General features: G+C 42.8%; 1 protein-coding gene across 2 annotated transcripts in view; it reads left to right on the top strand.

Annotated features, from left to right (window-relative positions):
* Nucleotides 1–2,685: 2,685 nt before the first annotated feature.
* magi3a (membrane associated guanylate kinase, WW and PDZ domain containing 3a) overlaps nucleotides 2,686–11,627 on the top strand; it is a 236,802-nt gene continuing 227,860 nt past the window's right edge. For both annotated transcript variants that reach the window (XM_036591340.1, XM_036591339.1), the window contains exon 1: nucleotides 2,686–3,849. In XM_036591340.1, the coding sequence (XP_036447233.1) occupies nucleotides 3,543–3,849 (307 nt within the window). In that variant the 5' untranslated portion in view covers nucleotides 2,686–3,542. The remainder of the gene's footprint in view (nucleotides 3,850–11,627) is intronic.

Below are 11,627 nucleotides of genomic sequence, written 5' to 3'. Positions count from 1 at the left end.
GACCATGAGGGGGCCTTGGCAGCTTATCTCAGTTAATGATTGCCCAAAGCACACAGCGGGCAGCGCTGCTTTTGGGGCTAGTGTGTTTAACTTACCCCTGTCCAAGTCACATTTGTGTCACCTTGATAATAACATTGGACTAAGTGGACACTTAGAAGCTGTGTGAAGCTCTGTAGTCAGCTGGTGGTCCTGGTGTACCCCTGCTCTGTTTTTGCTGTTACTGTGCCTCCAACACACCTTATCCAGATCAGTTAATTAAAAAGCCCTTCCTGAGTCCGTTAGAGCAGAAAAAAAACAGTAAAATGTGGTGGACAGGCCCAGGGGAGGGCCAGGGTTGGGTTGGGAACCTGTGTAGTAGGCTAGCTAAAGGTAACTCAGACCCTGTTTTCTGTTTTAGGCCTTGTATTTGTGGGGTGTTTTTTCTCAAGAGCATTGGGTCTCATTCACCAATATCATCCTAAGTTTTTTCTTAAGTTTGTTCTTCAGAAAGGCCCTAAAAAGTCATTCTTAAACTGCAGAACTGTTTCCATCTTTGTGCTCTTGAGTGTGTGTAGATTCTGTTTTTACCTAATAACAATTCCCAATTAAAAAACACAGCAGTGAACATCAGAATCTTCATGAAAACTGTATAAGTAGGTTATAAGAAGAAATGTCCTCTTAAGAATGGTTGGTGAATGAGGCACATTGACACCAGTTTTCAACCTGGCTAAGGAAACTGAGCACTGTATCTTTCTGTTTCTCTCCAGGAACGTAATCATATAGTAAAATTACAGCACTACTCCAGTAGATGGCCCTATTGCACAACACCTTGAGAGAGGACCTCAGCCTTATCCATGTCAGGTTTCATGGCACAGTCTAAACAAGCATAAACAACTCTTTACACTTATAATCGTCTGTTCAGGTGGTCTGGAGATCACCACACATGTATAGCCTCAACATCGCTGTCATTCTTTCGTTCTTTCCTGTAATCTAGCTGCATGCATTACAGCTAACATAAAGATGGATGAAAAGTGGAAATCTATTGGACCAAGTTGCCAAAAACATTTCAGCTCCATTAGCATGGCTGTGTACTGCCAACAGCCAATGAGAACAAGTAAGCTACACAATCTTAAAAAAAGATGGTTCTTGGAGGGTTCTTTAGTAAATGCAGAACCATGAGCTCTATATAGAACCATTTCATCCTTCAGTGGTTCTTTAGATTGATGGAGAATGTGTTCAGTTCTATACAGAGCCTTTTTGAAAATAGTTCTATAGCACCAAACAGGGTTCTTTTACTGGCACAATGTCAAGCTTTTTGGTGCTATATAGAACCATTTTCAAATCTGAAGAACCATCTCACCATGCAAAGAACCATTTAAGCATGCAAATGGTTCTCTGTATGTTCACTGTTCTAAATAAAACCATTCCCTTTACTAAAGAACCCTTGAAAAAAACAACTTAGGTGTGTAGGAAACTTTCCAAACCATTATTAAGGCTACAAAACATATCAGGTAAAGCCATTTACAAAGTTAGTTAGAATTAATGACCCTATGTGTAGCTTCATTAGCGAATGTCATGTTTTTCCACAGTATCCCTCTCTGTGGCCCAAATGAAGCAAACTGTTAGTCTAGCGACTAAACTACCGAAAAACAGAACACGCGGCTGACGTTACTCTCAGGAAATGATGAAATAGCCTCTAGTTTGAAGCCACAGCTGTGAAAATGCCGTCCCGTCTACTCGTTTGACCCGCCAATAATGAGTTAACACTGTCATGGCGTTGGTTGTTTGCACTTGTGGATGTTATTATTTCCCACCCGTATTCAACAGTGCCCGCCCTCTCCGTGCTCGGATTGGCCAGTAATATTCCCTCCTCCGCTCGGATTGGCTAGTAGGGTAGTAGTAACCCTATATGGTTGAACAGCCCGTTTTCGACAGTTTATGAATTAGGATTTTTTAAAAATGTATTTCTTTTTTAATTAGAGGAAATATACGTACTGACAATGGCTGCTATGATAAGCATATCTGTTTGGGCAACATAATCTTATACACAAAGCTGTTAGATTTGGGAGCCGTAAGTGACTTGGGGGCCCAGTCATATTACTTTGTAATCAAGAATGAAAAAGAATTATTACTTCAGTCATTTTGGTCAGGGAAGAAGAAAGCCAACGTAAACGCAGACAAACAATAATTAACTATATACAACGGAAAATAAATATTTAAACAACTAATTATAAATACATACATACATAAATAAATAAATAAAATTTGTGTGTGCATCATTATTGCTTTCTTGATTTTTTAATTCAATTTTTTTTTTTCATTTTGGGAATTTTTTTAATTTTATATTTACTCTTGGTGCCCTAAGTGACTTTGACCAAGAAGCCCTAATACATTTTGAAATTTGAAAGACTCCTCTTTTTCATTCAGACACGTTTACAATTATGTATGAAGTTACATTTCAATAACATTTTTAATGAAAAAATAGCTAAATAGACAAATTTGGTCAGTAAACGCTGCTTGCCAGCCAATCCCAGCGTAAGAGGCGGGGCTTTGTCGGAATGCGGGTGGGGAAAGAAAAAACAAAGCCTTGTAAACCCCGCCCACTGGTCCTGGCTCACATCCCGTCCCCGCTCTGTCCCGTCTCCTCATTGGTGGACGAGGACGCCGCTCCCAGCTCCCTCCCTCTGCGCTGGTACAAGTGCTGAGGCGAGCGAAGACACAGAAGTTTCTCCGCTACTCTTTTTCGTTGAAGTGTCGTGAGCGGTCGGGCACAACCCGCTCCGCCGTGACGACGTGAGCCCAGACGTGAGGGGGCGTTTCTCGAGGGACTGGACGATAGGAAGAGGTCGTCTGGAGTGGACAGAGTCGAGGGGGAGGCGGGTAAATTTCGCCAAAACGGTCCCGCGAGCCAGGTAGTGTCGATAGCCGGTCTACCGGCAACAAGCGGCGGCTCCTGTCAGCGGAGCAGGTGCGAGGAGATCAAGTTTCTCGCGAAAGACTGGATGAAGGCGAACTCGAAACCTGCGGATATTCACTCCCCTGTCAGCGCAGGCGGCTCCATATAAACTGGAGATTTATGGGATACTGACACGCAGTGATCTTGACAAACTGACGGTTTGCTTTGCCTCTCTGTAGTTTATTAGTTTCCATGTCTTATAGTTACAACCTCTGTTAAATCATTACTTAAGAACCTGTTTGCCATTGCTTGGAGGACACATCCACCAAATCTGTTCCTCTGTGGTGGATACCAGTGGAAGTGTATGTGGAAATAAGCTTCAGGCTCTGTAAAGTAAGAGCGTTTCCTGGCTGTCATCTTTATCCTGTGGAATACCGGGACACCTGTGGGCCGCATCCACCTGGGTCGGACGGTGCTGGAATCAGTCTATTAGACTTGGGGGTGATGTTACCTACAGAGTTTTGAGAAATGGGAATGTTAGGCAGCGCTGACCTGCAGCCCGTGTGCCGAGCTTGAATAGGCTACTACATCCCAGAGAAAAGAGTGGCGTGCCACAGGGGACCGTACTAGGACATCTTCAGAAGCTAATCGGCAAAAGGGATTAGCCATGTCAAAGACACTGAAGAAGAAGAAACATTGGGCGAGCAAAGTGCAGGAGTGCGCCGTTTCTTGGGGGAACGGCGGCGAGCTCAGTTCTGTGGTGGAGATACGAGGGGGAGCGGAACACGGGGAGTTCCCCTACCTGGGCCAGGTGTTGTCCGAGGCCGTCGTGTGTCATGTGGGCAGGTTGCCCAGCCCTGGGGACGTGCTCCTGGAGGTGAACGGCACACCCGTGAGCGGCCTTACCAACCGAGACACCCTCGCCGTGATCCGCCACTTTCGGGAGCCCATCCGCTTGAAGACTGTGAAGCCAGGTTAGTTGTGATGCTGAACTCCATGCAAGTGCAAGGGTGGAGTGAATGGTTTTGGGGGGCACCTTCAGCCTCTTTTATCCTGGTTTTTCAAGGGAAGACCATTAACGGTTCTGAACATAGTCACAGTTTTCACTTTAAGTTTTATATAATTTGTCATTTAGCATAAATATTTGTCTGGTTGGTTTTCGCCTAGAGCCCCTGTGCAAGTGACATTTAACGTCCTTTATCTTTCCCACATTCAAATGTTTGTGTTCAGTTTGCATTAATTAATCTTATCGACCACTCAGGACGGAAATTGAGACCATCCATCATTTCTTCAGTGGTCTGACATTCCTAAATGGCCATTGCTAATGGATTGAATAAGTGTTTGCCGTGCATAGCAACCAAGATGATTGCATTCAAAGTGGTGTTGAATTGCTTTTAAATGCAGCACCTCAGGCTGGTCCACTGCTTGATTGCAGCTAAAAGGTTAGATTTTTGTCTGATCAGTTCTTTCGGCTGGCCAAACGAATTTGTTTAGTTACCTGCGGGCTTTCTGTGTTTACCTTCGTCACGTTACGCACACGGAGAGCATGCAACATGCTGACGTTGGGCTGCTTTTGCGCGTAATTGACCCGTGTCATCCGGTGAGTGCCTTGGCCGTGGGCTTAAGCTGCAAATGGGAGTTTCATAAGAGCGCGATGCGTGTGGAAGTGTGACTGGAGCTTATGCTGCTGAATAGAAATAATTAGCTCGCAAATAGGCTCTGTAAATAGCAGCTGAGATACATGCCTTTAGGACACTGGAGGATCAGATGTGTACGTCCGCGCGTGTGCGCCTGCCTGGGATCGGGCATACAAGTGTGAGAGAGAGAGAGAGAGAGTGAGGTCAAACGAGCAGCATAATTTGTGAGTGTTTCTTTGACTGTGTGTGTCTGTGGGGTTTGCTGCTTCATCATCATCATCGTCATCATCATCATCACATGTCTGCTTGAGTGAACACCGACAGGCCTCGTTACTCAGGGCACCCTAGGAGACAGCGCACACACACACACACACACACACACACACACACCTTGTCCACTCATCTGGGAACCTCATAAACCCCTTAAGCATGTCGCGCTACTAAAGTGCTGTCTGTAATCATCTTTGACCACAAGCACAGATGTTGCGTACATTCCCACCTTTCCCCTTTCCCCCGTAACGCAGAACCTCTTGCCTGTAGCAGCAGCACAGCTGGTTTTCTGTCCGTGCACTCGTGTGCTGTAAGTGCACTTTGTGCTCTTAACTGAGAGCTGGTCGAGTGCACTCTGAGCACACAGGTACGGGGATTGAAATAAAGCCCGTCTCTGTCTAATGAAGTGCCTTTCTAATGAGAGGTTAGCACATCATGTGTTGTCTTCATATAGCATGCTTTGTAATGAGTAGCTGCCTCAGTAGTGCTGGCTGATAGATTGTCTATACTGGTATTAGTGTTGCAGAACAATATTGATTTTCAGTTTTATTTAGCAAAAACAGGATGTTGCCTCTGCTAAGAGTACTGGAAGCTTTGGCACTAGACAAATGGAACTGTCCTTTTTCCACTGGCCACTGGTTTAGTATCAAACGTTCCAGTTTTATGGTTCTTGGTACCTGCTTAACACTGAAACCACGATGGTACTCAAAGGTGTTCTCAGTCTTTAGTAACACTGAAGCCAATGACAGTTTATCAAACTCTCTACTTTTCCAGATGAGGTTGAAGCCACCAAGCACAATTACAAGACAAATAAGAGCACAAAATGTAAACCCGAATGTTGATGTAATGATTGATAATTTTAGAATTATTGCTGTAATAAGTATAAGAATTATTACAGAGTTCGCTCTGTGACAGGCTTTATGCTCATTTTATCACTCAACTGAGTAAATTATAAGTTTTGCTTGATTCTCCACACGATTCTGTCTAATTGTAGACTTTGTGTGAGTGCTGAAAAGTGTATGTGCGTCATTTCATATCAACAAGTTAAGCCAAGTAGCAAGCAAACTAGCTAATTAGCTGAATGAGCTTTTATCTATGGTAGCTGATGCTAACAATAATGTTGCAAAGTCTTTACATTTCCAGGTGAAGATAAAGCAACCAGGCAGTATTATATGACAAAAAAGAGCACCAAAATGTAAACTGGGATGTTGATGTGCTGATTGCTGTTTTTAGAATTACTTCAGAGTTTATTCTCTGACATTAGCTAGCTAGGAAGCTAACACTGTGCGTTTAGAATTTGTGCTAGCCTCCACAGAAGGGGTGTTAATGCTAATTTTCTCACTAGACAGAGGAAAATATGAGATTTTCTCAATTCTACATCTGATTCTGTACAATTGTAGAGCGCAAAACAGAGCAGTACATTGTATCATGTCAGCCAACAAGTTAAGCTAACTAGCAATCAAGGTAGCAAATTAGCTAAATTAGAGTTTATTAGTTCCCATTAGTAGCGTGACAGGGTCCTTTTTGTTGATATAGGTGGGGTTCGAATCCAGGCCCACTGCTGGTGTCCTGTTTTCGCTACACATCCACACTGTTCCCTGCATTTTCAGTAACGGCTGCAAAGTGAGCCAGACGAAAGGTTTAGTTATAGCATTTCCCTCTGATCATTTTAAGTCTGTACAAGCCGCCAGGCTTACAGTTTAGAGGTGAGTCCAAGTCTAATTGATTCAATTACACTCTTAAATCCCTGGTTTGCTGTGCTGCGCTGGCTAATGACTCAGCGAAACGTGGAGAGGTGTTGACACATGAAAGCAGTGCCTTTCTGCTTGTGCTCTGTGAAAATGTTATCTCAGTCTCTGACCCAAGGGGCTCGACACCCTTCTGAAAACGGCAGCAGGGCATTCAGATGTGAATAGTCAGTAGCCCGGGCTTAGATCCATTCCTTTAAATTTGCTCAGCTAAGTGGACACAGGAATTACCAATATATTGACATGCTGTTTCAGCATAGGGACGTCCCATTGATTTGCAATGAATGTTTGAACAAGTCCAACTTGTTCCCTGCCTTTGAATCCACAGTGCTCTTGTGTGTGTGCCTTTCCTTCCTGTTGCTCAGTGCTCATGTTTAATTCACTCATCCTCAATCATTGATGAGCCTTCCTTGTTTCTTAGAACAGGCTAGTTCAAAGCATCGAGGGTTACCAGGAGACCTCGGCGCTTTAAACTTGAGCTTAGGTGCCACGCAACCTTCAGCACCCTCGCCAGCTCTTGTGGAACTGGACGAATCACTTGATACGCCGCCGTGAATTACTCTCTTAGGTTCTATACTGGATGCCCTTCTGGAAAGAGCAGTTAATGACTAGGTTTTAGGATGTAAAGAACTACAGAACATCTGATGTTCAGAGCAATCAAATGGTCTACAAAAGATACAATGTGTCGGGGCCCGTGCGTAGATGTGATCGTTAGACCTGTCACAGTTATTACATAACCGCCTGATCGCAATTATTTGAGCTGAGCTTAATTATTTTAACCCTGCTGCCGTTATTTTCCACAGTTGTTGCCTTTCACAATCTGAGGTTTATGTTGCAGCAAGCAGAATGTCAATTTGGCACATTTGCATCTGATAAGTGTAAAACAAGCAGAAAATACATGTAATGAGATGTTATCTTACAAAGACAGCAAAAGTTTTAACTTCTGACTTGTGATTTAACCTTGGAGAGCAGTGGTGTGTAGTATTTGTTTATTTGAGCTTGAGCTGTTTTGTCCTCAGATCGAGCTACTGGGTATCAACGGATATAAAGCAAGATAGCTAATCAGCCAATTTGGTCACTTTGGACTTGGCACTGTAATAGTTGCATATAGTGAACAACACAAAAATGAAGTTGTTCATTGAAAAGTTTTATATGGCAGTAAATTTTCAGCTCAGTTTTTAGATTTGACAGGCCTGATGGTAGTCAGTTAGTTGTAAACCATTTACATTTTGTCCACTAGCATCTACCATGATGATAAGAAACTGCGACTGCTTTTGAGGCTGATGAGTAAGGCTGCATGATGTGAACGAAAATAATAGTAGTGTGATTATACTACACAATATTCTGATTGTGAGATGCCTTGCGATGTATTAAAAGCAGATTTATGAACTAATAATGAGAAACCTCATCGGGAACTTGTTCAACGCTGTTAAATAAATATAGGTAAAAAGTAGAAATTGAGATTTAATCCATCTGGTTAGCATTATGGGGAAAATATACAAATAGGTTTACAAATGGAGTGAAAAATGTATCATTTTTATAGTGAAATCGCAACTTGAAAGAGTGCAGTTCTCAAGAGCTGCACATTTAATTATAGCCTATTTTTGTAAACAGTGTTGTAATGTTATAAGGTTTTAATGAGTAAATGTATGCTAGTCACAATGTTGGGTGATGTTAGACTTATCAGAAGCAACCAGACACCCATGAGCTGTGACATCACAACCACAGCTAACTGGCAGTCTGGTGTACTTTGTCCAGCATTCAGTGATCGCAATTTAAATCGCAGTTACAATATTGGTCATTAAAATTGTGATTAGGTATTTTAGCCAAATGGTTCAGCCCTGGTTACAAATGCAGTAAAATAAATAAAATGCACACATTTTAGCACAGTGGCCCAGCGTCGTCTAAACGTTCTGCTCTTCCAATACAGTAAGTACATCACCAAATGGCGATTTGAAACATCAGTCAGATCTAAACATCTCTCCAATGCTGATTTTAACTAATTACCTGCTGATACCGATATGATTTCAGTATCCTTGTGTATCCCTCACCTCAGCACACAAACAACAATGTGCTTGGTTAGAAGGCTGTGATATAAGTGTTACAAAAGCTGATATCACAATAACAATTAACAAGCGATATATTGAGCAGCTCTACTGCTGAGTTTAGCAAATGTGCTCTCCCTGCACAGGTCTAGGCTGGATAACCTGGTGGGTGGTTGGCTGGATTTTGTTCTACTTTGAAATTCTTTTGGAGGATGACTGAAACAATTGCACCGCAGTCACGCAGCTCTCTTGCAAATGGAAATGCCAGTATTGTTAGACTTCAGCTGCGCGACTACTGATGCGATGCTCTCGCAGGGAATTGAATATTTCATCTTAAGACATAATTGCACTGTGAACAGCCAATTCCTACAAGGCTCTGAAACGCATCCAAAAATGATTTTCAGGCTAATCCAGGTGTTAATTAGCATGGATGCAAGTTGAATATTTCCCTATTTTGTTGTTTCTTTACCTTTTTTTTTCCCCTAATTTTTTGCCAAATTGACATTTTATTTTTTGCAGAAGTCCTCTTGGAGTAACACGCTTCTTCAAAGAGCAGCCTAATGACGGTTTCCTCGCTGACTTGAGATGTATTAAAAATTAACTCATTCCTTCAGATCAGTACAGATGAACAGTTTCAGCATCTAAATTTTATGACCACAAATTGAAAAACTGAATTTAGAATGGGACGCCCAGGGCTAACAAGTGTCCTGCCTCCTTACTGAGCTGTTCCACAGGTTTGCCTGCTGTGCAGTGAGTCTGGGGGTTCGTGGCGGTCCCCTGTCATCCTCAGCAGACTCATTTCCGTCATGAACACTGTGCTCTTGCTCGTTGCTCCTATTATTGTTTTCCTTATAAAGGTGTAGTCTGGGGAACAAAATCTAATTTAATCAATTTTCCACCTTATCCCAAAGATAGTTAATCCAAGACCTGTTTGGTGTCTGATAGGCTTGTGATCCACCACTGTTTGATCGCACCCTCGAGCCATCGCCAGTTGTAGATACTATTATGGGGTGGAGGGGAATGGACTATGCAGGCCGCTTTCAGAAGGCGTTTTCAGAGTGCACAGAGAAAGGAACCGTAAAAACAGACTGCAGGCTGCTCCTTATGTGACAGACTGAAGATCCTCTTAATCAATATCTGTGGCACCTTTCTAAAATAACCCATTTCAGCGTGGCAGGTTATGTAGTAACACCACACTACCTGTCTTGCCTGCTCAAATGAAAGAAAATAAACATGCTGACTGCTCGGAAACTTACTGGTTAACTTAGTTCTTGGTATGGTTTGCTAGTTTTTGGTATGGTAGATGGTTCATTCTATAGGTTTAATAAATCATGTGTTTACAGCCTGTAAATGGTTTCATGTTACATTAATAAAACGGCTGAAACTTAACCATGTGAAGAAGTCAAAAGGCTACTGTTACTGTAGCTGTGTGTTATCTTTTTTAATAACTGATGTAATCACAATGTAAAAACATTTTCAGCTCCTGTTAATGTTTGTTGAAGGAAGCCATTTGGTGCGCTTAAAGCTGCAGCACAGCTTTATCAGTGTAACAAGCTCAACAACTGGAATGAAAAAAATATCTACCTCGTGCTGATACAGAATGCTTTAAAGCAATATTATGGCTAATTCAGGACATCGTCAGACCGTGGAAGGCGTGTTTTTGAACAGTTACGTTTTCCAAGTTGATTGATGAATGCGGTGGATGGAACTAGTGTCATTTGGCTCATGTCTAGTGTGTTATATTTGCTTTTTTTAGTATTGCACTGAAGTACAAAGCTCATTAGCTTTTTACTGGAGCTACGAGGCTAACACATATTGGAATCATGTACTTTGCCTGTTAGCATTGTGCAAACTATATGCCTAAATCATCACATGTGAGTCTCAAGGCACACCAATAATGTCTTTACTCTATCAGCATCCTCTTCCTCCCATCTTTCCTCTCGTTTGTATCCCTCTATGTTCTAAAAGTTCTCTCGCTCCTACCAGTGGCTAATTTTCAGCCATACAGTTTAGCAAGTTATTAAGGAGATCAATGGATGCAATTCAGCATGTGGTTTATGGGCTGTGAGACATAAGCAGGATGCTTGGAGAGAGAGATTGGGGATTAAATCACTTCTGTTCTCATTGAAGCAGCCCTCTTGCGGAGAGGCGTCCTATTAGCGTTGCTACTTTGGCTTGAGAATTACAGTCATGGCCTATAAGCGGACTGCGGCATCTTGGCCTAGTTGGGCCGGACACTGCTTTGTCATGTTACAGGCAGGCATGTCCTGTCTCCAGGGCACGTCTTGTCCAGTGACTCGTTCCTGCAGTTGTTGCACCCGCTCACTTGTGCAGCGGTGCTGCTTCCAGGCATTGTGGTCATTGAAGAACAGAGGAAGGGTGGTAGGCGAAATGAGTGGGTCATTAGTCAGTGGGAAACAGGTCAAGTTACAATAGCAGTTATGTCACGCTTCTGTGTGGTGTTGGCTCGGGCTTATGTGTTTTGAAAGAGATATCATGTTGTTGTGCTGTCACCATGGTGACCTCTTGTGCTCGCCTTATCACAGGGGAACAGCGGCAGTGCCAAGGTCTCCAGCAAAAGCATTAAGATCCTCAAATATCTGCAATTCATTAGCCTACCCCACTTAGATATCCTCTTAGCAGATTTTGTTAGGCCTCTGAACAGCAGCCCTGTGTTTTCTGAAAGGAACTGAGGTCTCTAGATGTTTGCGCTTACCAGCCACTTTTATTAGAAAGACCAACAATTTGTAGGCCCACCTTGTTGATGTACAGTCAGAGTTCTTACAGGAAAGTCTAGCCACACAATGACCGTCTTGGCAACAACTCCCGTGCAGTTATCTGAAACTGAATACCACAAAACATGCTTGAAATCATGACAGCATAAATAGTTTGTAGTGTTTGGCTCAAATAACACAGCAAAACGCATTTTAAAGCTCGTTCTGGCTGCTGCATCTGTGCATATCTCCACAAAGAAGGGGAGCTTTTCTCTCTTGTGATTGGCTCTTTTTATTGAGGGGCGGGGCTGTCTCCGTGAACAGACAGCATGTTAAAC

This window comes from Colossoma macropomum, unplaced genomic scaffold (assembly GCF_904425465.1).
Source record: "Colossoma macropomum unplaced genomic scaffold, Colossoma_macropomum, whole genome shotgun sequence".
NCBI classification, from domain to species: domain Eukaryota; kingdom Metazoa; phylum Chordata; class Actinopteri; order Characiformes; family Serrasalmidae; genus Colossoma; species Colossoma macropomum.
The sequence above is the reverse complement of the archived record's forward strand: the minus strand, read 5'-3'. Positions and strand labels throughout refer to the sequence as shown.